At 47.1% G+C, this 26,234-nt stretch overlaps 1 protein-coding gene across 2 annotated transcripts in view; it reads left to right on the plus strand.

Annotated features, from left to right (window-relative positions):
• The window catches only part of JPT2 (Jupiter microtubule associated homolog 2), a 112,925-nt gene that overhangs the window by 60,273 nt on the left and 26,418 nt on the right, over window positions 1-26,234 (plus strand). For both annotated transcript variants that reach the window (XM_086941305.1, XM_086941304.1), the window contains exons 2-3: window positions 173-321; window positions 1,120-1,262. In XM_086941305.1, coding sequence (XP_086797431.1) covers window positions 177-321; window positions 1,120-1,262 — 288 coding nt within the window. In that variant the 5' untranslated portion in view covers window positions 173-176. The remainder of the gene's footprint in view (window positions 1-172; window positions 322-1,119; window positions 1,263-26,234) is intronic.

Consider the following 26,234-nt stretch of genomic DNA (forward strand, 5'->3'; position numbering starts at 1 on the left):
AACCGCATTTAAAAAATCTGACTTGATGGCGTTCAGGGGCAGAGTTGGATGCAACCTTCTTAATCGTGGCCTTTTCATTTGAAATGCGCTGATGTGCACTGTGAGATGGCTTACACTGGGGTTGAATGTTACCACGCCTGTTCTCGGTTGATAAGATATTTTTTCTCCACAGTGGCATGCAGTCTTGTGGAGGTGGGGCGAGTAACATCTTCGGCAGTCCTCAAGAGGTGCCGAGCTCCAACAGGAACCACAAGATGTCCTCCAGCATCTTTGCCTCAGCAGAAGATCCTCAGAGTGTGCCCAAGAGATCAAATCCGCCAGGTACGAACCTCTTGCAGAATGTAGGAGATCTTTTGATTCCTGGTTCCCAGGAGCAGCATGTGCTGTATTTAAAGTTAATGTAAATAACTGTACAGTATCTAAATATTTGCATATGCAGTGATTTGGATTTCGTTCCTGCTTGTGCTTCTCCATATTTACTTGCTAACCATGCTGTGCAATGATGGCGAGCAGAACGCAATACGGTCTATTCAATGCTATAATTGTGATGCAACAGGAATTATTTCCAAATGTGATGATGGCCTTAAAAGAAGCCATGAACATTGTTGTGGTTTTAAAGAACCACCATTGTGGTTTAAGACCTCTCCCGGCGGTAAGATGCCCATCGCATGTTTTTAGTCAATCAATGACATCAACAGTTAGTCAACTAACTTCAACTCTTAGAAAGACCCCATCTTGCACCACTATGCCTGCACAGTCAGTCACAAAGGAGATCAACCCCAATCATCGATCAACCCTCAAGTGCTCTAAATGCATTGTTCCTGGAGCAGATACATTATTATCTTTCTCCCAGCCCTCCAAACATGTCCCTGCCCGGTTCCCTGCTGTCCGTGTGCCTACTGCAGTCCTCCACTCCCCTTATGGCCACTCTTTTTACACCTGTAGGTAAAGTAGACCTGCAGTGGGGCAAAGCTGCTTTGCTATTTGTTCATAATGGAAAAAAACAGTACACCGGCATTTGTCTTCCCTTACCATTTGTTTCTTAAACCCTGTGTCAACAGGTTCGATCTGAGTTTGTGCTTATCGTTGTAGATGATGTGATTTTTCTCTTAATTTTAGGTGGAAAGGGGAGTGGGATATTTCATGAGCCAGTGTCTTCCCCTGTTCGCCCGCTTACTAACCCTCCTGGTGGAAGGAGCAGCAATATCTTTGGAGATGCCGTAAACAAGGCACCTGTTTTGCAGCATCCGAATAAACCTAAGGTACCCATCATGATCCACTAGAATAGTAATGTAAACGGTGGCTCAGCATGAGTGAACAGCATGCAAGGGTAACTGAGGAATTTGTGGAGAATTAAGGGGATCTATTGACCTGTCATTTTTAACGTATTTGCTGTGCCTTCTAACTTGTTAAAAACTCTGAATGATTTGAAGTTTTGCAGACGGTTTACTCCGTTGCAAATGCGATTGATTACTTTGCCCGCTGAACCCTCAGTCCTCCTACCTCATTTAGTGATGGCGTAACATAAGTATCACATTAATACATCCTCCGTTGGCTCTGTTGACAGCTCCCTTTTGGCTCTGTTGACAGCTCCCTTTTGGCTCTGTCGACAGCTCCCCCCCCCGTTGGCTCTGTCGACAGCTCCCCCCCCCCGTTGGCTCTGTCGACAGCTCCCCCCCGTTGGCTCTGTCGACAACTCCCCTCGTTGGCTCTGTCGACAGCTCCCCCCGTTGGCTCTGTCGACAGCTCCCCCCGTTGGCTCTGTCGACAGCTCCCCCCGTTGGCTCTGTCGACAGCTCCCCCCGTTGGCTCTGTCGACAGCTCCCCCCCCCCCGTTGGCTCTGTCGACAGCTCCCCCCCCCCGTTGGCTCTGTTGACAGCTCCCCCCCCCCCGTTGGCTCGGTCGACAGCTCCCCCCCCCCCCGTTGGCTCGGTCGACATCTCCCCCCACCCTGTTGGGTCGGTCGACAGCCCCCCCCCCTGTTGGCTCGGTCGACGGCTCCCCCCCCTGTTGGCTCGGTCGACGGCTCCCCCCCCTGTTGGCTCGGTCGACAGCTCCCCCCCCCCCCCCGTTGGCTCGGTCGACAGCTCCCCCCCCCCCCCCCCGTTGGCTCGGTCGACAGCTCCCCCCCCCGTTGGCTCGGTCGACAGCGTCCCCCCCACCCCCCGTTGGCTCGGTCGACGGCTCCCCCCCCTGTTGGCTCGGTCGACAGCCCCCCCCCCCCCCGTTGGCTCGGTCGACAGCTCCCCCCCCCCCGTTGGCTCGGTCGACAGCTCCCCCCCCGTTGGCTCGGTCGACAGCGTCCCCCCCACCCCCCGTTGGCTCGGTCGACAGCTCCCCCCCCCTTGGCTCGGTCGACAGCTCCCAATACCCCCCACCGTTGACTCGGTCGACAGCTCGGCCACCCCCCCCCCCCCCCCCCCCCCCCCCCCACCGTTGGCTCGCTCGACAGCTCCTCCCACCCCCCCTCCCCCCCGTTGGTTTGCTCGACAACAGCTCCCCCCCCGTTGGCTCGCTCGACAGCTCCCCCCCCCCCCCCCCCGTTGGCTCGCTCGACAGCTCCCCCCCCCCCCCCCCTGTTGGCTTGGTCGACAGATCCCTCCCCCCCCCCCCGTTGGCTCGGTCGACAGATCCTCCCCCCCATTGGCTCTGTCAATTGAATGCTACTCCTGACAGTCCAATGGAGTAGGGCCACCAAACGAAGGACCTGAATCCACCTGCTCTACATAGTGTGGATGGTGAAATGTCGCTTGTCTGTCCCCCCCCCCCCCCCCCCCCCCCCCCCCTCCCCTCGATCTGTCAGCACTAGGATAAACCGGTCTGTGAGGGATGAGAAAACTGCCCACCCCACCCTGAGAATTATCGTTTTTTTCCCGTTTTTTTTGTCTTTTGCAGCCAGACAGCTTTGCTGTCTATGAGCTCTACCTAAAAATGGCCCCAAAGTTCACAGCTCATTTAGAAAGATTGGAAGCCTCCATCTACTAGTAAGAACAGCAGCAAGACAGATGAAGGCTTGGTCTGTTCGGTGCACCTGTTATCATCAGAGGATTTGTTCAGGTTCTCTCACATAGGTGATCAGGTGTTCTAAACTTAGTCCATTCTTCTGGCACAGTGGCATGTACATCAACTCCTTAGTGCAGATTTCATTCACTAGCTAGTGACCTAATAAACTCCCCACTACAACATAAAATGTTCTGCTTTTAAAAGCTGATAATCATGAGTGGGATGCTTGTTAATGAGTACTGTAGATTTTTGGCCCATGGCGAAAAAGACCTGTAAGCAGGCGTATTGCGCATGTTCCTGCACTCTGCTATGGTGAAAATGATGGCTACTGAAGCCAAAAGCCTTGGTTGTGTGGTTGCTGGTGTTGGGGTGTGTGGGTCTGGGTTTCTTGTGTGTACATGTTTGTCTTGCAATGCTATGTGTAGCTCTTGTACAGTTTTCATACAACAACGTTTTTTTTTAGCAATCTTCTAGCCGTCTTCAATAAAGCCCATTTTTTTTTTGTAAATTCTTTTTATTTGATTTTCATTGTATACTTTCAGATGACCACTTTATTATCAATTTGAATTCACATAAGTGCTTCTGGATGCATTACTATACGAACCGTTGGCATTTCATAGCCTAGGATTTTGTCTGTGTTCAGTTCTCGTCGCTGTCCCTGGTGTGGGGGTATATTTTCAATTAATTTGACTATTGCAGCTATGCCTAGCCTGTTTCTGGCATATGCAAGAATCCATGTTAATGGGGAAAGTACAACCCTAACTGAACTGGGGGGATTGAACCGGGTGGAGACTACACTACACTGTGTATGCAAGAGTGCTGAGTATTAGATGCGGATGTACATCATTGAGAGTTCTCGTTACGATGATGGTGTGAGGGTATCCAGGTCGTGTACATCTAGGTGGGGTGTATGTTTTGGTGCTCATATATGCTCTGCGTTTGCAGCCAGTGTATTGTGCACCCGGGGAGGGTCGTCTTGGTCTCTTTTTGGATTAGGTTCCTCTGAAGAGGCCTGTGAGGCATTTGTCGGTGATTGAGGGGACTCATCGTGTACCGTTGTATGTTTAAAAGTGTGCCCATTGAATGGAGATGTGAAGTTTACGGATGCCGCAGACTTTTTCACGGCATAGTGCATCTTCCTCTGATACTCCCCATTTTGCGACTGCTCCCTTCCAGGCTGCCGGAGTTCTCCAGTGCATGGCAGTGCTTCGTTTGAGATTTCAATTTTGTGTTGCTTGCTGTGTTTGAATATACCCATCGCGCTGGCTTCCCATGTTGCAATGTCCGTGAGCCACTTCACCTCTCCAAATCTTTATTTATTTTGTAGTTGCATTACCTGCTTAAGATGCAGCATCTAAACGTGTTTGGCTCATGTAGGGTAATAATGATTGATAATTGCAGCCAACGGACAATTTTCAGAAGGTCCAAACCTGGATGCCCTGCAAAAACTTATGGGCTTAGTTCATATGGTGGCATCTGGGTGAAACGTGTGTATATTATGCACTAGGGCCGTAAATACATAGAAGATTATACTATATGTATCCCAGTATTGCTAGTTAGCTCTTAAAGGTTTATAAAGTCAGAAGAAAAGGAGAAAATGGATGCTAGCTCAGTGATGGGCTTAAGCAGAACTCCCATTATTAGTAAATGTTTGAGGCCGACATAATTGGGAACTCCTAAACGTAGATTTAGTGAAAGAGGTTACCGCTTGAGGCATGTTTATAATCTATTGACCCAGTCCCTTTGAAGAACACTACTCTGGTATTATCTCCAGCTGAAGTAAACTACTGGCCTGAAAGAGTCACTTGGGTGGTTCCCAGCTACTGTTTATTTTGAGCCCTACATATGCCACTGACTAAAAGGACTAAACACATTTGCAACTGATTGTCATTTAACTGTGTGTTTTTTTGTAGGAATGGTATAATCTATAAACCAGTGACAGCCCTGTGGAAAGGTCTCTATTTTAGATTATAGCAGCACTTTATTTCTACAGTATACACTTTTTTAAGGCACCATTCTGAGCTGTGTTTTTTAAATTTCCTGGATAGCAAGGGCATTTTTCTGTGTACAGTTTTTGCTAGGTGCTTCTACGAGTCAGTGCTTTAAAGCATTCACAGAAATGGGTAGCAGGAGGAAAGAATAGCCGAGGGGATACTCAAGCTAATGAATGAAAAGGATTTCCGAAACGTTTTCTTCACTTAAATGATTAAACAGCTGCACATTTTTCAAGAGTATAGGGATCTTCATCTATACTATTTGTCTCTATGCTAGCTGTGCCAAATTGTGCTGTGGGGCATACCTAAAGCAGCTGATTGGATAGTGTGAGAGGAACAGTTTCAGTGGACTACTCTGCCATCGCCCAATGCATTTCTGTTCTCCTCAAAACTATATCTGAAATCACGAATTGTGAAGTAGCATTTCAATTTGACAACATTCCTTGTTAATTGGGTTGGTAATAAAACGTGGTTCATGTCATAGGAGTGTGAAGCTCCTCTTTAGTGAACCTCTATGTCCACCTAAAACAAACAAAGATAGAATCTTGTAAGTCTGCTGCCTTTACTAAATCCTGGAAATAACCCTTGAAGAATACAAAAAATCTCACATTATTTTTGCCTTAATGTTGGTTTTCTTACTAGGGGGTTTAGATCTATGCCGCTTATGAGAGGCGTCCAAAACCTACTTTTTGACATCAACAAGCGTAAATAGGTTACCAATAGTCCTCCAGTCTGAAATAGGGTAGAGACGCACACACTTGACAGTCTCTACCTAGTGAGAGGAAAACTCTGCCTTTCTTTGGGAATTCATAAATATTTCCTCTGACTAGTGGATGTATCTTAGAAATGGTGCAAGAGCGTACACGCTGCAGCTCATCTCTCCTCCAGAAATTCATTCCCACAGATTGAAAGAGCCTCGATGTCCACAAGAAAGGAGTAGGCCTGGTTTTACTGCTGCTGGTTCCAGAATCTGAAATGGGGTGGAAAAGATATGAGCTTTCCGCTACAAACGTTAAATAAATAACTGTAGAAACAGTTTAATTGTTGTTATGGCAGCATTCCTTACTTCAGAAGAAGAATGTCGGTGTGTTTTAGTGCTAAACACACCTACTTTTATATTGCAGTTAGACCAGTAACCATTGGGATTTGTGATTACCAAATGGAATGGGTACTTAATCTCTTAACCTCTAAAGGAAGAAAAGATGAGTTTGTCGTCTTGGTTTTCGATCCTGTCTACAGGTTGCTCACAGGTATCCGCACTGAGTGCTCAATTTATCTAGATATTCTGTTTGATCAGAACTTTCACATGGTAGTGAATCTAAGTTTCTCCCTGGACTACAATATCTGGAAGTGTTGTAATATATGGATCTTTGCAGGCTTCAGCTACATGATTTGTGAGCTGAACTTTAATCAGTGATACCAAAAACAGTGTGAATAGGGAAAGCCAGGTGGGAGGCAATTGAAACCAAAACTGCCACATTTGGTGAAATGAGTGGAAGTGGGGGAACTCTGCATTATGCAACATGGGACTGAACGCAGGGCGTGGCGCACCTGCATATAGCGAAAGTGCTCTGTCGGCCAAGTCGAGTTGGTTCTGTAGGGCAGCGAATGTTTTTATGTCTTCCCTCTCCCAGAAGTCTTGAATTCGTGAGATACCACTCCAGTCCCACCTGTCAAAGCCCTTTGTCATCCACAAGTTTCCCATTTGCGCAGAGTCCCATAGAGGGGTAGCCAGCGTCCGTTTACCCTCCCATCCTAGTGACTGTGTAGCAGCATGCCAGACAGCTATCGAATGCCCAGTAGGACCTGTTAGCGGAGGCCGGACAGGTTTCGAATATAGCGACCTATTCTAATTCCCTCCCGGGTGAAGCCACCTGTCCTTTCGGTAACCTGGATCTTCAGGGGCCCCGTATGTACTGTGATTAATCGCAGCCAGATGAACCGCCCAATAATACTTTTTAATGTCTGGGAGAGCAATGCCTCCATCGTACCATTTCAAGGTAAGTTTCCTAAGAGCTATACGTGGTGTTCCATCCCATAATAATTCTCTCTGGAGGTGTTCAATCTCTTTAAAATAGGCAAGAGGGACAGCGTCGAGCAAGTTTTGTAGGGCATAAAGGAAGCGGGGAGGGACATAATTTTAAAGAGGGCGGCTTTGCCCAGGAGGGATAGAGAGAGAGATTTCCAACTAGCTATATCACATTTGAGCCGTAGAAGAGGGGGAACTAGATTAATATTATAATGGAGTGCGAGGTCCAAGGAAATTATTATCCCCAAATATTTGAACCCTGTGGTAATAACTTGAATTGGACAGTTACGGGGTAGGGCTGGTACTCTCACCCCCCTCCCACCACCCCACAGAGGGCATGTAAATGGGACTTAGTTCAGTAAATTTTGAACCCTGAATATATTTTGAACCCTGAATATCTCCCGAACACCACCAACATGTCTAGTAAAGCAATCCGAGAATTATTTGGGGTCGGTTAGATAGAGCGGTACGTCATCTGCGTAAAGTGAAATGCGGTCCTCCCAATCTGGTGACCACTGTAATCCGCGGATTACTGGGTCCCGCCGGATCCAGGCCGTCAATGGTTCCAACGCTAAGGCAAATAAGATGGGGGAAAGCGGGCATCCCCGACGGGTGCCCTGACTCATGGGAAAAGTGTTTGATTGTTTGTTATTAAATATCCTAGATTTTTAGCTCTCAGAGCAAAATGTTTTGAAGTTTTACCCCCTCCAAAACTTTATTGTAAGAATTGGAGGAGTGGGAGAGATGAGACTGAGCGCTGTGGGCAGGACTTATGCGATCATTTCATAGGTTCTTTTTCAGTAGCTCGTAGCTCATATTAAAGGTGAGACTTCTAAATCAGCAAATACATGAAACGGAACCAGTAATTGACCCGAAAATACTGCTCCCTACTCCTGGGGCCCCAAGACGGCTGCACCTACTGCACAAATCAAAACGGAGGACCAGGGTAGCAGGTTCTTTCACCCTTTTCTCATCTTGTCTGATTGTCACTGACCTAGCCCATGCTATTCCCTTTTGGCTGCAAGGGTGCGCTTGTCCCTAATGCTAGATATGTCTTCGTTTTCAAGTGAGACAGTACTATTTTGATGCAATCTGCCCCTTGGATCCCTGGGCCTTGGTACCACTGCACCTGCTTCACTAATTATAGCTACTGCCTGGCAAAGTGGGCTGGCTCCTTTGCCATTTGTTGAAAACGGGGATCCCAATTCGTGCCACAAAGATACCCCCGCCACACCTCTCGAAGGCTAAAACAAGGTGTCTCTTCTGCTTCAATATTCCTCTCTTGAGCCACAGTTCGGAGCCTGAAAGCAACACTGTCTAAGCAAGTGTGCATTGTCCCTAGCAAGCAAAGAAGGATCGTTAAACAGCCCTGTTTGGTGTTAAGTTATCTCCTCATACCACGGTGTCCCAGTACAACTATACCTGCTGCATCAAAGAAACGTGCTGCTCATTTGAGATTTAAAAAACAAACAAAAAAAAGCAGTAAGGGTGGCCTGCCTGCCTGCTAAGCCTAGCAAGGACAATGGGCCTGCATGCCGCTTTTTCATAGTAAGACCGCCATAATTGGGGTACAGTGATCACTTTCGCCATTTGTCCCAGTGCTTTTCGCACTAATGATCGTGAATGCCTTTTAAATTAAAAACAAAAAAGGACCTATATATCACCCCCTTCCTAGGTGGTATCTCTGTGGAAGTTGTCTCTGATTTGTAAACAACAAAAAATGAGTCCCCACATAGTGCCCCCCCTATTCTGGCCGATATCTTTTGACATTCTCCATCCATGATTCGTTCACGTCTCCTGTTCCTCCTGTGCCATTACTCTGAGGCCATGGGGTTTCAGAGGATTAGAGCTCTGCATCTGAATGCAACCCTGTGTGCCTCCTCCCTGCCACCACCACCTCAACTCGCTTTTTACAAAAACCGCTGTCCTTGGACGGTTTATGCCGAACTTGAGGTCCCTTTGTCTACAGGCGAAGAGAGTGGTGGGGTACAAGAAGCTAAAGAAGAAAATCACTCCTTTATTAACACTTCATGTTGATAAAGGAGTATTCTTTCTAGGAGGTAATGTAAGGTTGTTGTCAGTTGAGTTCGTAAGTGAGACACTAAAATGTTTGCACTAGGTACATTCTCATTACTTGCTAAAATATATGTATTTTGAAAGCACTTGTTTTATCTCAAACGCTACATCAGGATAAGGCATTATGGCTAGAGCTGAGACTTTGAAACTGGAGAACCAGGTTTGGGTCCTGGCATCTGCTCAACAGCTGTGATTTTGAGCAAATCACTTAATCTCCCCCAGTGCTTTGAATGGAAATATAGAAGTGCTTGTACTCACCATCCACAGTACGTGTTTACTCCTGAGAAGTGCTGGTACTCTTCCATGAAATTGAAGTAGTGCAGGTACTCTCCCTTTCAAGTGCTCGTGCCCCATACCGGACAGTGCCTGCCAGTTTAAAGCACTGAGCTCCACGTACCTTAATACATTATTGTGACTTGTATATTGCGATTGTTGCTCATATAAAGCTCTCCAATACCTTTGGGTCGAGTCTGCGCTATATAAAACTGCACAAAAAAAATTGGAGCAGCCTAGCTTATACTGTGTGTAAAACTATTTTACAAAATGGACGTGCATATTCGCAGTGCTTTTTGCACAAGCTGGGACCTCCTAGCATTATAAATTCACAAGACAATATTCCACACTGCCACTAGGATTCAGTTTTGTCCCTTTGTGATCACACGCACACAACCCCTACACACGACGCAACCCCTACACACACAACCCCTACACACACACACACACACACACACACACACAACCCCTACACACACACAACCCCTATATACACATACACACAACCCCTACACACGCACACAACCCCTACACACAAAACCCCTACACACACGCACATACACAACCCCATCACACAAGCACATACACAACCCCATCACACAAGCACATACACAACCCCATCACACATGCACATACACAACCCCATCACACATGCACATACACAACCCCATCACACATGCACAACCCCATCACACACGCACATGCACAACCCCATCACACACGCACATACACAACCCCATCACACAGAACCCCTACATGCACACACACTCAAACCCCTACACCAACACACACATCTCTGCAGTGATGACCTGAACCAACTGAAGTTTAACATTTCTTAACATTTAGATTTGTTGTTTTTTGCAGTTTTATGTCACAAACTTGACCAGAAGGTATTGGAGCACCAGTAACATTACGCAAGGTCACATTCACTTAAGGCACACTGAGGTTAAGTGATCTGCCCAAAACCATAGGATGTTTAACTTTCATTTACTTTTCATTTAATTTCATTGTGTGTGGGTTATATATTATGCACTTGCATGAAGACATATTTTGTTTTTTAGCCACCTCTTAGACCTTACCACCACACTCACTGACCGCCGCCCCCATCTATCACAGTTCCCATACTTTATGCACTTCAAGGTCTGTAAATGAAAAAATGTGCCAATTAAATGAGGTCGCACTTCCAGGTGATCTTCATTCACGCTTCTTTGCTGAGGCAGTCACACCTTTCTGTGAATGGAAAGACAGACCCCAGCGAGGTGCTCCCACAGTTTGAAGACCTCTGAGTTAGGTTAGTCCTTTTCTTTAACTCTTCACTCACTTAATTGTTTCTTTTATGGGAGCTCGCTATTTACTGTTTTTCATTGTTGGAATATTTTTCTAAAAAATAAAATGCAGCTTAGTCACACATTGCTCTTTCGTCAATGCCGTTTCTTAGGCTTTGTACCTCAACCACAAAGAACCACCTCTGCATAGGTTATCTAAAAGAGACTTAGTTATAGATTCCTTACCTTAGAATTACCCCCAGACTGGATCCAGAGAATTTTTTCTCAGCAGTACCCCTGCGCGTCGGTAGATGGCGTCTGTTGAATCCTCGGTTGGCGTCTTGATCGCCGCAATGATGTTGCAGTATTTTCTTAGGCGCTGCCCCTGCGCTCTGACGTCAGTTCTATCTTTTTCTTCGCCAGCCAGTGCAGATCCGGAGAGAGCGTACCCGTAATCACTTTTTGTCTAAAGCTTTTTCGAATCATTCGACTCCTGGTGCACGTAGGGATGTCCCACTGCCGTACCGGCTCCAAGTCTTTTGACTCCTATTACAAGCTGATGTCTGTCATGGATCCGCAACTTGTGTGCCTCTGGTACCTAGACTGCGACCACGACCCAAAGTCGTGCTTCGACTGTCTGGCCATGAACCCGATGTCTTAGCGGGAGCCGTCCCGAGAGCTTCTGGAGGTCTGGCAGTCGGCTCCGCGCCGCTCGAGGTACCGGTCAAGAGAGAGGTCGCGGAACTGGTCACGGAGCCACCACCATCATTCCTCATCGAAGTCTTCATCATCCGGTATGTTCAAGCACAGGACGAAGGCGAAGAAGCATTGTTGCTCTTCGCCTTCTCCCAGTCTGTCGACTGACTAGATGCAGGACTTGGAGGGTTGTCATCTTCCGGCTCCGCCCTCAGAGCCTTCTGGGGCAGCTCCGAGCTTCCCTCCCTTCCCGGGATCCGGAGCGTCCCCTACCCAGCTTTGTGCTTTTTACGAAGCCCTTCATTCCATCTTTAGGCAGCCTGACTCTGCCGGCATGCCTTCTGGCCCTGTGGAGTCAGCTGAGGGCTCTAGGCCTTCGATTCCGGCAGCTCCGGCCTCTGCGCCGCAGGGCCCCCATGGATCCAGGCCTGGATCGGGATCGATGCCGGTCGACCTCACGGTACCTTCCCCGGCATCGATCCCTCTGACGACACCTCCGACGCCATTTGTATCCCCGGCCAGCCCCAACCCAGGCCTTCCCCCTCGCCTTGGACATGGAGCTGGAATGGTATCGGCTAATGCTTGTACCGGCGCCAGAGGACACATATTGTACCGCTGTTCTTCCCTGGCGTTCCTTATCACTCTGAGTGGCTGTTGAGACACAGCAAAGTTCACCATCAGGTGTTGACTGGATACTGCTGACTTGCTGTATAGGACGATTTCCATGTCAGTAGCACTGAGATGCTACGCCAGGCTGAGAACCTCTGGCTTCTCTGAGGATGTCCAATCTACCCTTTCGGACATGCCCTTTGATGGCCGTCGCCTGTTTGGCAACAAGTCAGACAATGCACTCAAGTGCTTCAAGGTCTCTAGAGCTACAGGCCAGGTCCTTGGGCCTTGCAGCGACTTCTCGCCCCATGCAGTCTGTCTTTCGCCACTTTTATGGACACAGAAGTGGTGCCCCACCACGTTCCACACAGGGCTGCACAAGCCACCCAGCCTCTGCGTGGCTGGGGATGTTGGACCCAGCAATCGTGGGTCCGGTGGCCAGAGGGTGGCCAGTCCACCAATGCCCCCCCCCCTGCAGCTCCCACCAAACCTTCCAAATCTGACCTTTCAGGGCCATCAGGCCAGTAGGCAGCAGAATTCGCCATCAACTTCCCTACTGGCACATTACGTCGGCATGTGGGTTTTGCAGATAGTCCGAAGGGGTTACTCCCTCCCCTTTGACACTACCCCTCCCTCCATGCCACCATCATTTGGCCCTTCTCCGTCAGGAAGTTATGGCTCTCTTGGCCAAGGGAGCTAATGAGCGAGTCCCTGTGCCAGAAGTAGGTTGTGGTTGTTCTTCCCACTTCTTCCTCGTACCCAAGAAGGACAAAGGCTTGTGTTTTATCTTGGATCTCAGGGACGTCAACCACTTCTTCCGGAAGGAGAAGTTCAAAATGTTGACATTAGCTCAGTTTCTGTCTGCCCTCGACCCTGTGACTGGATGGTAGCATTGGACTTAATAATAATACTAGGTCATTTATAGAGCGCCTGGCCACCCCTATAGGTGTGTCCCCGTTCTAGAAGCGTATCAGCTGGAGTGGAAGGCGACCAAACTAGAGTTGATATAGACAGGTTTTCAGACCTTTACCAAAAATGGGCTCCTATTTCTCTGCACAAAGCAGAGGTGGGAGTGTTGCAGTTTTTGGCCTCTAGTTAGCCAAATGAGCATGCTCCCATCCTTGCCATTTTTAGGTCTCACGACCTATCGATGCGCACAAGCGCATCGAGCGGAGCGAGAATTCATGTCAGCAAAACACAAGTCAAACCAAAGGGCTTTCAGCCCCGCGGTTTTCTTGCAGTTCACGTGTATCACGTGAGCAAACATGCACGCGCATCAGACCCATTTGCTTCCCAATCTCCTCCCACGGCCGTCCTTTCTGCCCGCCAGCACTTCAGTTCGTCCCTCCTCACATTACATCAGACCCATTTGCTCATCCTCCCACGGCCGTCCTTTCTCCCAATCTCCTCCCACACCGTCCTTTCTGCCCGCCAGCACGTCAGTTCCGTCCCTCCTCACATTACATCAGACCCATTTGCTCATCCTCCCACGGCCGTCCTTTCTCCCAATCTCCTCCCACAGCCGTCCTTTCTGCCCGCCAGCACTTCAGTTCCGTCCCTCCTCACATTACATCAGACCCATTTGCTCCTCCTCCCACGGCCGTCCTTTCTCCCAATCTCCTCCCACGGCCGTCCTTTCTCCCAATCTCCTCCCACGGCCGTCCTTTCTGCCCGCCAGCACTTCAGTTCCGTCCCTCCTCCCCCCTAATTACATCACTGTCCGCGGCCCTCGTCTTTGCCTCCGCATCATCCTTTCTGCCCGCCAGCACTTCAGTTCCGTCCCTCCTCCCCCCTAATTACATCACTGTTCATGGCCCCGGCTAGCCCTGGCTCTCTACTTCCCTGGCTCTGCCTTTTCCCACTGTGTTTGAGGACGGTGACAGCATACAACAATTTCATTAAGCTAGGACATGCCCGTCAAAATGTGTCTAAACCATGCCTCCTTTCTCGTCGTTGCCTCCACATCAGTCAATCAGATGCTCGTTCTTGTCTATAATTTGATATACAGTAACAAATGTTCATTTGTATGTCAACCATTAATCTGTGAAACAAACTGTTCTAGTGACGCATCACAATCATATTCAATGTTTACCGGTCGCTGTTTAAGCCCTGTCTGGCACAGCTGGAATACTGAGTGGCACACTGAATGCAATTGGTCAAGTTGCTTTTATTACTTTGCAATTCATTTGTGTAGTTTCCAGAGGAGTCCGATCTGATCCATTTAATTACACGTAATCACCACACGTCATGGTGATATAAAGAGGTTTTTTTAAGGTTTCGCCTACAGACAGCTTGGGAAACCTATTGATTCCAAAACACCTTGTACTTAATGCGAGCTTTGGACCAGCCCGTGCCCATGACGGAATGGCTTTTTTTTATGTTATCAATCTCAGTTGAGAGGCTGTGATTCCACTGCTTTCCTATCTAGTCGTGTGTTTGTCGCACCAAGAAGTATTTCGGCTTCAAGAGTTCCAACTGTAGGAGTTGTATCCTTCCATGCATACTTGAGGGAGCTCTTGTTTAGATGGAATCGACCAAGAAGCACAGCTGTCTGGCTGCAAAATAAACACTGTGGCCGTACCAGGAGCTCACAAGGGATTTTGCGCCTGCCAACTGCATAAAATTGGTTGGCTTTTATGCTACTGTCATTTGCCTGCTTCTATTCCTGTCCCAGCATGCCAATCTTGTGTTTGTCCCTCCCATGGAGCATACCTGCTTTTCAGTCTTTTGATTGGCTGGCTAGAATTCTTTCACTGCTTGCTTTCTATCACTTTTCTCTTTAGGTTAAGAACTTCATTAGACTTCATGTGTACTCCAGCTGTCTCAAGTACTTCTTCCTTGCACTCTGTGTTGCTCTAGGCTTCTTTCTCCCCTCAATGTTGCGCTCGCCCTAGTCTACTTCACAGTTGCTCTCGCCTATGTACTTATCTCCACAATTCATGTAGGTTTCTCACTCGCCTTCTAGCTTCTCTCCACCCACACCCTCCTCATCTGTTTCTTCTCCTCCCAATCACCTACCTTTGTTGCTTCTGTCCCACACACTGCTTCCCTCCACTACCATACTCCTTTCTTATTCCACCCCAGCCATGTGATGCTCATCCCATCACGCTAAATAAAGCTTGCTTGCCACTTACATTTTTAAATTTACTGATCCAACAACAAATGCTCTGTTCGCCTATTGCTTCTTTTATGCTACACACATTTGTTTATTTTAATTCTCTAAGCAGTGTGATCATTTGCCGATTGTGTAAACACCCCATTAGAAACAATTGATCTTTTATCCCCTCATCATTTTGTAGGCATGTGCGATGCACACACCTTAAAATTATAATATCACTGCATCACTTTCATTTGCCATGCTGCACAATACAGCAAGGGTAACGAGCACTGGCATTGCCAATAGGTCTCGCAGTAGGAAAGTTGGAGCTATTGGTTTTGTAAATGACAAAGCCCTTTATGTTTTTAAAATGAAAACAAAAATTAAAGTCATTGTTATTTGCAATTGTAAAAGCTCCAACTTTACTACTGCGAGACCTATTGGCAACGCCAGTGCTTGTTATCCTAGGTACTTTGAGTAGGTGTGCTCCTGTCGATCTTAACTGCCCACTGGGATTGTGAGGAGTAAGAAAATCGTGCAGATAGCTGTGGCCGTTCCCCTGTATGCTCCAGTGACAGAAACGCAGGGCTCTGAAAAGAATTCTCTCTCAAACTGACAGCCAGTGAAGGGAGTCGAGGGCTTTAGTCATTGAGGCGCATCTTGGAAGATTAACAACGAGACCTGCTGCTGCATTCTGAATTTGTTGGAGGCGTTGCAGGCAACGTTTTGGCGCACCCGGATACAGGACATTCCTGTAATCCAGTTGCGAGGTCACCAAGGTGTGGACTATGGTTTTCCTTGCTGATACAGGAAGAATGTACAAGGTTTTTTTAGCATCTGAGGGTGCCAAAACATCTCCCTCCCTGCTACTTTTCTGGTTTGGGACTCGAAGGTAAGTTTTGGATCAAGCCACACTCCCAGGTTCTTCACCTCTGTTTTGGGCATAGGGACCGCCCCAATCTCTGGGGCCACCAGGCTGAACCCCATTTGGAGGGAGATTTCCCAACTGTCTTACTGCCATTCAATTGTAGGCAGTTGTTTGACATCCATGAGGCCAGATTATTGAGACCGGAGAACTGTGACGCTGATTCACCCGAGTCTTGCGCAAGGGTCACTACAAGCTGGGTGTCGTCAGTGTATGACACCATAGAAATCTTGTAGCTATCCATAATATCAGCCAGTGGGCTAATGTATAGGTTAAAGAGGGTGGGGCTCAGGGTAGAGCCCTAAGGAACCCCTTGAAGGAGTGGTAGAATTTTAGAACGATAAGAATGTTGTACAACTTGGAAACTGCGGTCTTCATCGAAGGACCACATCCATTTTAGTGCTACCCCATTTAGTCTACATGCCTGTAGACGCTGGAGGAGTAACTTGTGGGACACTGTATCAAAGGCTGCGCTTAGGTCCAGCAGGACCAAGGCCACTGTTTGACCACGTCCACATGTCTCTGTATAGACTCTGCTGCAAAAAGGAGTGCTGACTCAGTTGAAAAGGATGCTCTAAAACCTGATTGTATAGAGTGTAGAAGATAGTGTGAGTTGATATGTGCCACTAATTGTTTATTCACAACCTCCTCTACGATTTTGGAGATGTAGGGAAGTAGAGAGATGGGGTGGAGATTATCCAACAGCTCAGGATTAGGTAAGGGCTTTTTTTTTTATTTTTTTTAAAGGTATACTTCCATGACCTAGGGACCACCCCACATTTGAAGGATGTGTCTAATAATGGTTGTATAAAGAGTAGTATCCATTCAATGTCCTCCCTTAGTCTGCTAGGTGCTGCTGGATAGGCAGGCGAGCCAGATTTAATTTTTAAGCCCACTTCCGAGAGCTCTAATTTTGGGGGGGGGGCGACAATTCCCTCAAGGGCAAGAAATCCAGCTCAATAGGTTCCTCTTTTAGTCTGATGGGGCTGTTTCAGGCTTCCTCCGGGAAATAGTTGTATGTATTTGATATTTTTTGAAGGAAGATGTCTGCTATCAGGTTGCACCGCTCCTCAGAGCTTATAGGTGTAGTCTGTGTTCTCTCTCAAGATGAAATCTCTTTCAGAGTGGCAAAGAACTCCTTCGATTTTCTGCCAAATCAATTTTCTCCTTAAAATACATAGTGCCTCTTTTTTTAATAGTGAGTGATATTTGTTTTGTGCTGTTTTATAAGCTTCCTTAGATTCTTTAGAGACTGCCGCCCTCCATTTACCTTCTAGGGGCTTACAGCCTTGTTTTCCACTTCATTAAACCAGGGCGCTGATTTAGACCCTTTCTTAGGGGTCTTAATGGTCCACTGAGCTGCCTCATCAAGTGCTTCCATGATCCACTTCTCCACTGAGGTATTAGCCAGATTAATGTCTTTACCTAGTAGAGGTGTATTTTTCTGAAGTGCGGTTGAGAAGCTTTCGCAGTTAAACCTGGACCATTTCCTACGTGGGAGGGTTGAGTTCCCGTTTCCTGTGGATGGTGGTTTAGGTAGGGGGATCTAAAATTCTATAAGGTGGTGATCAGACCAAGGGATAGGGGTCGGTTTCTCAAGCACCAGGCCTGGATGATTGGAAAAGATGGGGTCTAGCAGTTGCCCTGCGCAGTGTGTTAGTACCATAGATTTGAGGTCTCATTTTAGGCAGGCCAATTCTTTACACACGGTTTGTGCCTCAGTCTTCAGGTGGTCCTCCATGTGGAGATTAAGAGCACCCAGAACCATAAAGTTAGTGTACTTGAGGGCAAATTGCATGACCAATTCCACAAGGTTAGTTGTGAAATCAGTAGGAAGCTCCGAAGGGCGATAGATCAGGAGACCACTCCTGGTCGAATCATTTGCCCTCTTCAGAGTGAAGTGGGCCGCTTCAGCACTTTCGAATTGAACTGTATCTAGAGTGCAGTTTAGGGACAGGTGAAAGATAATGACTATTCCACCTCCACCCCTAAGCGTGCGATCTTGCAGGACGCTTACGTCCACATCCCGGTCCTGCCTGCCGACAGGCGTTACCTACTGTAGGCCACGAGCATTTTCAGTTTACCGTGCTCCCCTTTGCCTTTACCAGCACCCCTCTGTTCTTCATGAAAGTGAATGCAGTGGTCAAAGCTCATCTGCGCAGATCTGGGGTTCCAGTCTTCCCTCTATCTCGATGACTGGCTGTTGAAGGGGAGCTCGCCCCAGGCTGTCGTCTTCCACCTCCAGACTATGGCGGACCTCCTGCACTCACGGAGGTTCACTATCAACGTGCCAAAGTCACATCTGATTCCCTCGCAGAAGCTCCCTTTCATCGGGGGGTTCTGGAATGGCGCAATTTCACACCTATCCTCCTGAGCAGCGAGTCAGGGATATTTTGGCTAGGATATTGATGTTTCAGCCTTTATCCCGGATTTCGGTGAGAATGACCCTGAAGCTGCTGGGCCTCATGGCCTTCTGCTGGTGGATCATGCCAGCTGGCATATGCAGACTCTGCCGTGGGACCTGAAGTTCCAGTTGGCACAGCATCCAGGGGTTATTTCCAATTGCGTCCAGAACTCGGAGGGCACTGCACACCAACTGCAGTGGTAGCTAACGAACCAGGATTGGGCCAACTGCAGATCCTTCTCCCTACCTCAACCGCAGTTCACAGTGGTGACAGATGCGCCACTCCTGGGATGGGGCGTCCACATGTGAGAGGTGGAGATCAGAGGCCTCTGGCGGAGTCTTGGCTATACATCAACCTTCTGGATCTCTGGGCGATTCGTCTTGCACTGAAGGCATTCTTTCCTTCTGTTAGAGGAAGGGTAGTGCAGGTGTTCAGACAACACCACCGCCATGTGGTACTGCAACAAACAGGGCTAGGTGGGTTTGTGGACCCTATGTTAGGAGGCTCTTTGCCTTTGGATGTGGCTTGAACATCAGGGCATGTCCATAGTGATTCAACACCTGGCAGGTTCTCTGAACGCCAGGGCGGACGGACTCAGTCGCCAGAGCATGATGGATTGCTAATGGCGTCTTTACTCTGAGGTGGTGCAAGGTCTCTTTCAGCATTGGGGAGAGCCTTGTTCAGATCTATTTGGCACTGAAGAGAACGCGCAACGTCAGCAGTTCTGCGTGTTGGAATTTCCGAGGCAGCATTCGCTCAGTGATGCTTTTCGTCGCAAGTGGTTTGTGTTCTTCTATACGCCATTCCGCCTGTACCACTTCTGCCCAGAGTGCTGATGCGCGGCCGACCCAAGTCATCCTTGTGACTCCGGACTGAGCACGAATAGTCTGGTATTCTGAACTCTTGAACATGGCCAGCGATCCTCCAATCAGACTGCCTCTTCGGAAGGATCTTCTCCACTTCCTTACGTGAAGATTGAGCGGCAACAGTTGACAGCTTTTGACCTTCCTCCCGAAGTCTGTAATGTCATCTTGACAGCCAGGCGTCCCTCCACTAAAACGGTATACGCCGGTAGATGGAACAGATTTGTGGCGTGGTGCACAGCAAAGGCTATGGATCCGCTTTCTGCCCCTCTTTCAGAGGTTCTCCTCTTCAATCTATCTTTGGCCCAGCAGGGTTCTGCCCTGGGCACCCTTAAAGGCTATTTTTCGGCTATTTAGGCCTTTCTTCACCTTCCTGATCAGCATTCTCTTGTCAAGGCCCCTATTGTAAATAGGTTTCTTAAGGGCATTACATACACCTTTCCTCCTATTCCTTTCGTAATGCCCCAGTGGGACTTAGCATCTGGTCTTAACTCACCTTATGTGTGCTCCTTACGATCCACTACATAATTGTCCTCTCAGACTCTTGACTTTAAAGACTGCTTTTCTGCTTGCCATCATCTCTGCTCGAAGGGTGAGTGAGCTTCAAGCTCTATCTTCTAAACCTCCTTTCCGTCCTGTCCATCCGGACAATGTTGTCCCTCAAACTAGGCCTTCTTTTATTCCCAAAGTGGTTACTTTTTTCCATATAGGACAGACCATCACTTTGCCCACCTTCTTCCCGCCCCGTGTCCTTCCAAGAAGGAGGATACTATCGTCTAGATCCAAAACGTGCGTTATTTTATCTGGATCGTACAAAACCATTTCGGGTGGACGATCAACTCTTTGTTGGTTATGTGGGCACCAAAAAAGGTCGGGCTGTGCAAAAATGGACCATTTCTCGATGGGTCGTCCTTTGCATTAAGTTCTGTTACCCTTTGGCAAAAAAGGAGCCTCCGGTGATATCGGTCAGGCAACCACGTGGGCATCACTGCTCACGTTCACTAAACATTACAGCCTGGATAGTCCAGTCTGGAGAGGCTGCTTCTTAGGCGGTTCAGTTCTCCAGGACTTTCTGATGTGAACTTAGTTCTCAGACCTACCTCCGGGGTTGGTATTGCTGGGGTATTTATTCTAAGGTAAGGAATCTATAACTAATAGTCTCTTAGAGATATGTTACTGAAGGTAACTTGTTCATCTGAAAGAGACATGAATTATTTATAGATTCCTTACCACCCCTCCCATCCTCCCCGTTCTGCAAACTGACTTCTAGAGTAAGGGACTCCCTTTCAGGGCCCTAGGTTTGTGCACCAGTGCTCCATGTCTTGCATGGCTCTGCGCTTCTGGCGTGGAATGGTGTGTAAAAGATTGGACGTCAGCGATCAGGGGCAGCATCTAAGTAGATACCGCAACGTCATTACAACGATGAACGCAGATTTGACGGACACAAACAACCTACGCCCAGGGGTCCTGCTGAGAAAAAATTATCCGGATCCAGTCTGATGCCTGGGGGTAATTCCAAGGTAAGGAATCTTTCACTAATACATATTCTACAGATATATTGTTACTGAAGGTAAGTAACTTGTTCGTCAAACAGACCTTCATGTAGTCTTTAGGAAAAGTAATCATTCCTGACAGTAAAGAAGTTCTTTGAAACTTTTTAAAGATAAACAGAAGTACAAACAGCGCAGAGAAATCTTTGTGAATTGTCAAATCAACTTGTTCCTGGATATGAGGTTCCACCCAAGAGGCACAGCAGTCTTGTGTTCGTGTCCACATGACCTTATGTGCATGTCAGTAAACCCAGTTGCGTCCAGTTCAGTCTTACAAACTCAATTTAACATGTACTTTTTCTCCTCTAGCCCAAACTTCTGGTTTGTGTGGTACTATATAGGTACTTGATTCTAGCCATGCCAAATGTTTGACTGTGACTTCAGGGGTTTAAATAAATGGATATTGTTGCATCAGGTCTTCACATAGTGCATGCCAAGTCGCTAATACTCACTTTTACCATAATTTGATGTTTTATAACTGGATTTTGGCATACTATCTTCAACTTTGACTTCATTTTAACCAAAGTACGTGAAAAAGATCTGGAAATTTATATGGATACTTCTTACTGCAGATTCCCCACCTTTGAATTCCCCCTGGACACCATTATGGATCCGGAAATTGCTTAATCAGTTACTCCTGTGCACTGGGATCTGGCACCATCAGACTACACGGCAACCTGACCCCTCCTCTGTAATTGATGACGCACAACTGTATATAGGCACTACCCTTGCGGATCCAGAGTTCTTCTCCCAAGCATACAGTTCTCACCGACTTCCGAAATGTTTTTTCTAGTGCAACTGTGCTGGGGATGTGTCCTATGAAGGCTAAAGGCTACACAGCATGTCACACTTGCAAGAAGCAGATGTTAATTACAAACACCTTTGAATCATGATTGTATCAGATACATCAAAGGCAGACATCAAAGTCATGCGGCAGATGCTAACCGATTCATCCAAATGACGTCAGGGAGCGGGAGGCGAAATTGTATGCCACCAAGCACATGAAAACGAGACCTGTTACATTGCAAGTCCTGGGTCCTTTCCAGATCCTGGTCCATAAGCTTAGCATGTTGGGCAGATCCTCTTACTTCCCCTTGGAATACGGTGAGCAAGAGCTAGTCCATCCTCCCTGGAATGATTCAGAAGTCCTTCATACAAACAATCCATGTTCAGGAGGACATGGCTAAATGCATTTTGCAGGCCATGCTGGACACCACAGACTAGGTGATTATGTGGGTACTGTGTGGTGATTTGTTGAGCTACTGTGAGTTTTCTTAAGACGTGCAGGCATTCCTCATGTATAGGCCATTTAATGGCTCCAGGCTGTTTTTAACATGGTAGACTTACCTTTTGGAGAGATTTACGACAGCCAAACCACAGCCTGATTCTTTGGCTTGCTCTCTCCACCAACAATACCAGTAGTGTAAGGGTTGCTCCCATGGCCTGCGATACCGCCTGAGGCAGCCGTCTCAGCCTGTGCAGCAGCCTGCCATGCCGTATCTCAGTCCATGGGATATGGTTGTTGCAGAGGAAGGATCCCTGTTAAAGAGTTGCCTGCGGTGACTGGGGCAGTAGTTAGGTGGTGGTTGTGGGAGGCACTATTACCTACCCAGCTGGTTTGTGGCTACCTCAGAGCTGTGTGCTGTGCATGATGTCCTTCACAATTACACCCTTCCCACCCACTATCTCCTTTTTGTTTTTTCTTTCTTCTACCCGTCCATGTCAGAACATGCCTCCATCCTTGCCAAAGAGTTTGTCATTGTCGAACAAAAGACAGTCTGGAGTTTTGCGCCTTGAAAACCTTTCATTGCAAGGACTAATTCAAGATGTTAACCCTGGCGCACTTCCTCGCTGTCCTTGATCCTGGGGATTGGTTGATGTCCTTGGACTTGCAGGATGTGCATTTTCATGTAGCCATCATTCGCTTCCTGTGCTTTGTGGTGGGGTCCAGTCTGGGTCTATTCTGGACACAGTGGTGTGCAGAGCCGTTCCACCCATGCAAAGAGTCTGGTACACTAAGTATATGACCCTTAAGCTTCAAGCTCTACCCTGTAGAGCTGGAGTCTGACTTTATTTAATCTATATATGCGCCCCCTAGCTGATGTTGTCGAGCGTCATGACATTAAGATCGTGTTAAATGCTGACAACGCTCAGATAATTAACACTGACGCAGGACGAAGGCACTGCAGTGGATGGTTTTAGAGCATGTCTGGTGGATTAAGCTGAATGGATGGACACCATCTTCCTGAGACTTAATGCTGATAAGACAGAAGAAGTGTTGGTTGTAGGGAGGCAACCATTGATATGGTCATCTATCTTGTGGTCAGACAACCTAGGCTCAACACGTTCTCCTAATCAAAAAGCATAGCCAATAGGACTCGCTTTTGGGACCTTATAAGTATTTAGTTATGCAGCACAATATCCTTGGTGTAACATCACCTGTTGCATGGCTAAACACTTATAAGGTCCCAAAGGCTAGACCTATTGGCTATGTCACTGCTTGTTACTTTGTTTCACAATAACGATTATCAGAACGCAGAGGAGCGCTAAAAATCCAAATGCCCTTCGAGGCCTTATACATAAGAAGTATGCGCTAGGCAACTACACATAGCAGAACATGTGCACATATTTCAATAGCAATGCAGGCCTCACTTGTTGTATCATTTTTCCGTAATGTGCATAGGTCTGCATGCATTCATTAGCATTAATATGTTTACCAGGCTGGGTGTGCGTGCAATTATTTCAGGAATGTGCACATATATTAAAGATGTATGTCGGCAGCGGGATCGTAGACAGCCGTGTGCAGAGTAATGCAGATTGAGTGAGGTGTGTTGCCTTTTGTCTGGATGGATCTGTGATGTCACCTTAAAGGATGGCGCCCTAATAAACACAGGCCGGTGAGTGGTGAAGACATGCAGCCAGAATAAAAATCCCTAACTCTGACCTAACAACAAAAAACTGAAGGGGCAGTCACTGTGGTAACTTTCGTTCAATAATTAACTTCTGATGGAAACAAGCATTTACAATGCAATGGTTTTGCCTTTGTTAAAGTTAGAGCTATTGGCATTGCTCTTGACACTCTGAAGCTCCACTCTGAAGCTCCACTCTGAAGCTCCACTCTGAAGCTCCACTCTGAAGCTCCACTCTGCACTCTGAAGCTCCACTCTGCACTCTGAAGCTCCACTCTGCACTCTGAAGCTCCACTCTGCACTCTGAAGCTCCACTCTGCACTCTGAAGCTCCACTCTGCACTCTGAAGCTCCACTCTGAAGCTCCACTCTGAAGCTCCACTCTGAAGCTCCACTCTGAAGCTCCACTCTGAAGCTCCACTCTGAAGCTCCACTCTGAAGCTCCACTCTGCACTCTGAAGCTCCACTCTGAAGCTCCACTCTGAATCTGCACTCTGAAGCTCCACTCTGCACTCTGAAGCTCCACTCTGAATCTGCACTCTGAAGCTCCACTCTGCACTCTGAAGCTCCACTCTGAATCTGCACTCTGAATCTGCACTCTGAATCTGCACTCTGAATCTCCACTCTGAATCTGCACTCTGAAGCTCCACTCTGAAGCTCCACTCTGAAGCTCCACTCTGAATCTGCACTCTGAATCTGCACTCTGAATCTGCACTCTGAAGCTCCACTCTGAATCTGCACTCTGAAGCTCCACTCTGAATCTGCACTCTGAAGCTCCACTCTGAATCTGCACTCTGAAGCTCCACTCTGAATCTGCACTCTGAAGCTCCACTCTGAAGCTGCACTCTGAAGCTCCACTCTGAAGCTCCACTCTGAAGCTCCACTCTGAAGCTCCACTCTGAAGCTCCACTCTGGCTGAACATAACAGTCTGCAGTTTCACACGTTACATTTGTGTTAGCTGCATTACGTCATAATTTATTGTCAAAGGCTGGTTCAAATATGTTCTTTCAATGTTTCAAGCTGTTTTCAAGCGTTCACGCTTTATTACAAATCACAAAAAGATGTTAATATTTCACTTCTGTTCTTGGATTTTCGTCACAATATAAAACTCTGAATATAATCTTCACAAAAGTTATTTACAAAAGTTTAAGCTATTGCCATTACAAATTAAATACATTATTTAACAATTAATTTAACAAAAAAAATAAAAGCCATTGTTATTTGTAATATCAATACATCTAAATCACGTAAATAAAAAACATGTTGCATTACAAATGCTATAGGTGTCACATTTGCGAAAGTTATAACTATTGGCATTGTAAATGACAAAGCTATTAATTTAGCTTTTTTAACAAACACATAAATAAATAAAAATGCCATTTATAAGACTAATAGCTCAAACTTTCCTGATGCGAGACCTATTGCATTTCCAATGCTTGTTTTTGTTTCACTTTTACTTGCGGCGTTACACAGTGTCCTTGATAAGTCGGTAAGCACTATGTTTTTTGAGTCAGTCGATTTTGATTGACCGGCAGTCCTCAGCTAGTCATAAATCCATCATTTAGAGGCCAACCCTTCATTTGCAAATAGCCGTGCTATTCGAAGGTTTCTGACTACACAGTTAATCAAGTACTAAGGCATCTTTTCATGACCTGGACTTTTCAGCGCTCAATATGGGGGAGTGTCACAGTGATCATCAATTGCCAGTGGCGCTTCTGTTTATTGAATGTGGCAGAGCAGCCCCGTCTGTGCTCTCCACGAAATAACTGAGCTGTCTGGAAGACTCAAGTAACCAAAATAGTCGCTGCTAACATTTTTTGTTTGCACAGGTCGTTATTTCATATCCGGACTGGGCCGACACGGCTGTTCAATCTTCTGAGGTCGATAAACTGAGTGCTGGTAATGTGCTGCTAATGTGTGCAGTTATTTTCCAACACTTAGAAAGGGACGAATTTGAGATTTTAGGTTCACAGATGCCAAGAAGGTTCAACGTGGAGGCATAATCGTAAGGTAGGTTCAACAACATTTTGCAGCCCACGCCCATCTGTCAGTCACGTTCAGCAATCATAGACACATTATACCCTGTGCGGCTCATCTGTGCGGTACACTGGTCATGCTTTCAGAATAAACAAGCATTTGCAATGCAGTAGGTCTCGCATTTGCTGGGTCTGAGCTCTTGGCATTGTAAATGACAATGCCTTTGTTTTGTTTTTTTTAAATCTAAATAAAAGACATTGTAATTTACAATGCTAATAGCTTAACCTCTCGCAAATGCAGGACCTATTGCACTAAATGCTTGTCTTGTTTGCTTGCGGGCGCTGCGGGGGAGGGGCATTGCTGCTTAGTGCGATAAGTTTCACTTCCTGCTAGTTCACCGTTTCGGCATGTCGAGGGTCCGTGAGTGGAGCCGGATATGGAGGTAAGTGCGCCTGGTAAGACCGCAGCCAAGCCAAGGGTCACTCCGCCTAATGCATATTTGCTATTATCACAGCCCTTCCCTCAAAATACACTTGCTTGAATCACTGTGCCAGCGATGGCT

The sequence above is a fragment of the Lissotriton vulgaris genome, chromosome 10 (genome assembly GCF_964263255.1).
Source record: "Lissotriton vulgaris chromosome 10, aLisVul1.2, whole genome shotgun sequence".
Lineage (NCBI taxonomy): Eukaryota > Metazoa > Chordata > Amphibia > Caudata > Salamandridae > Lissotriton > Lissotriton vulgaris.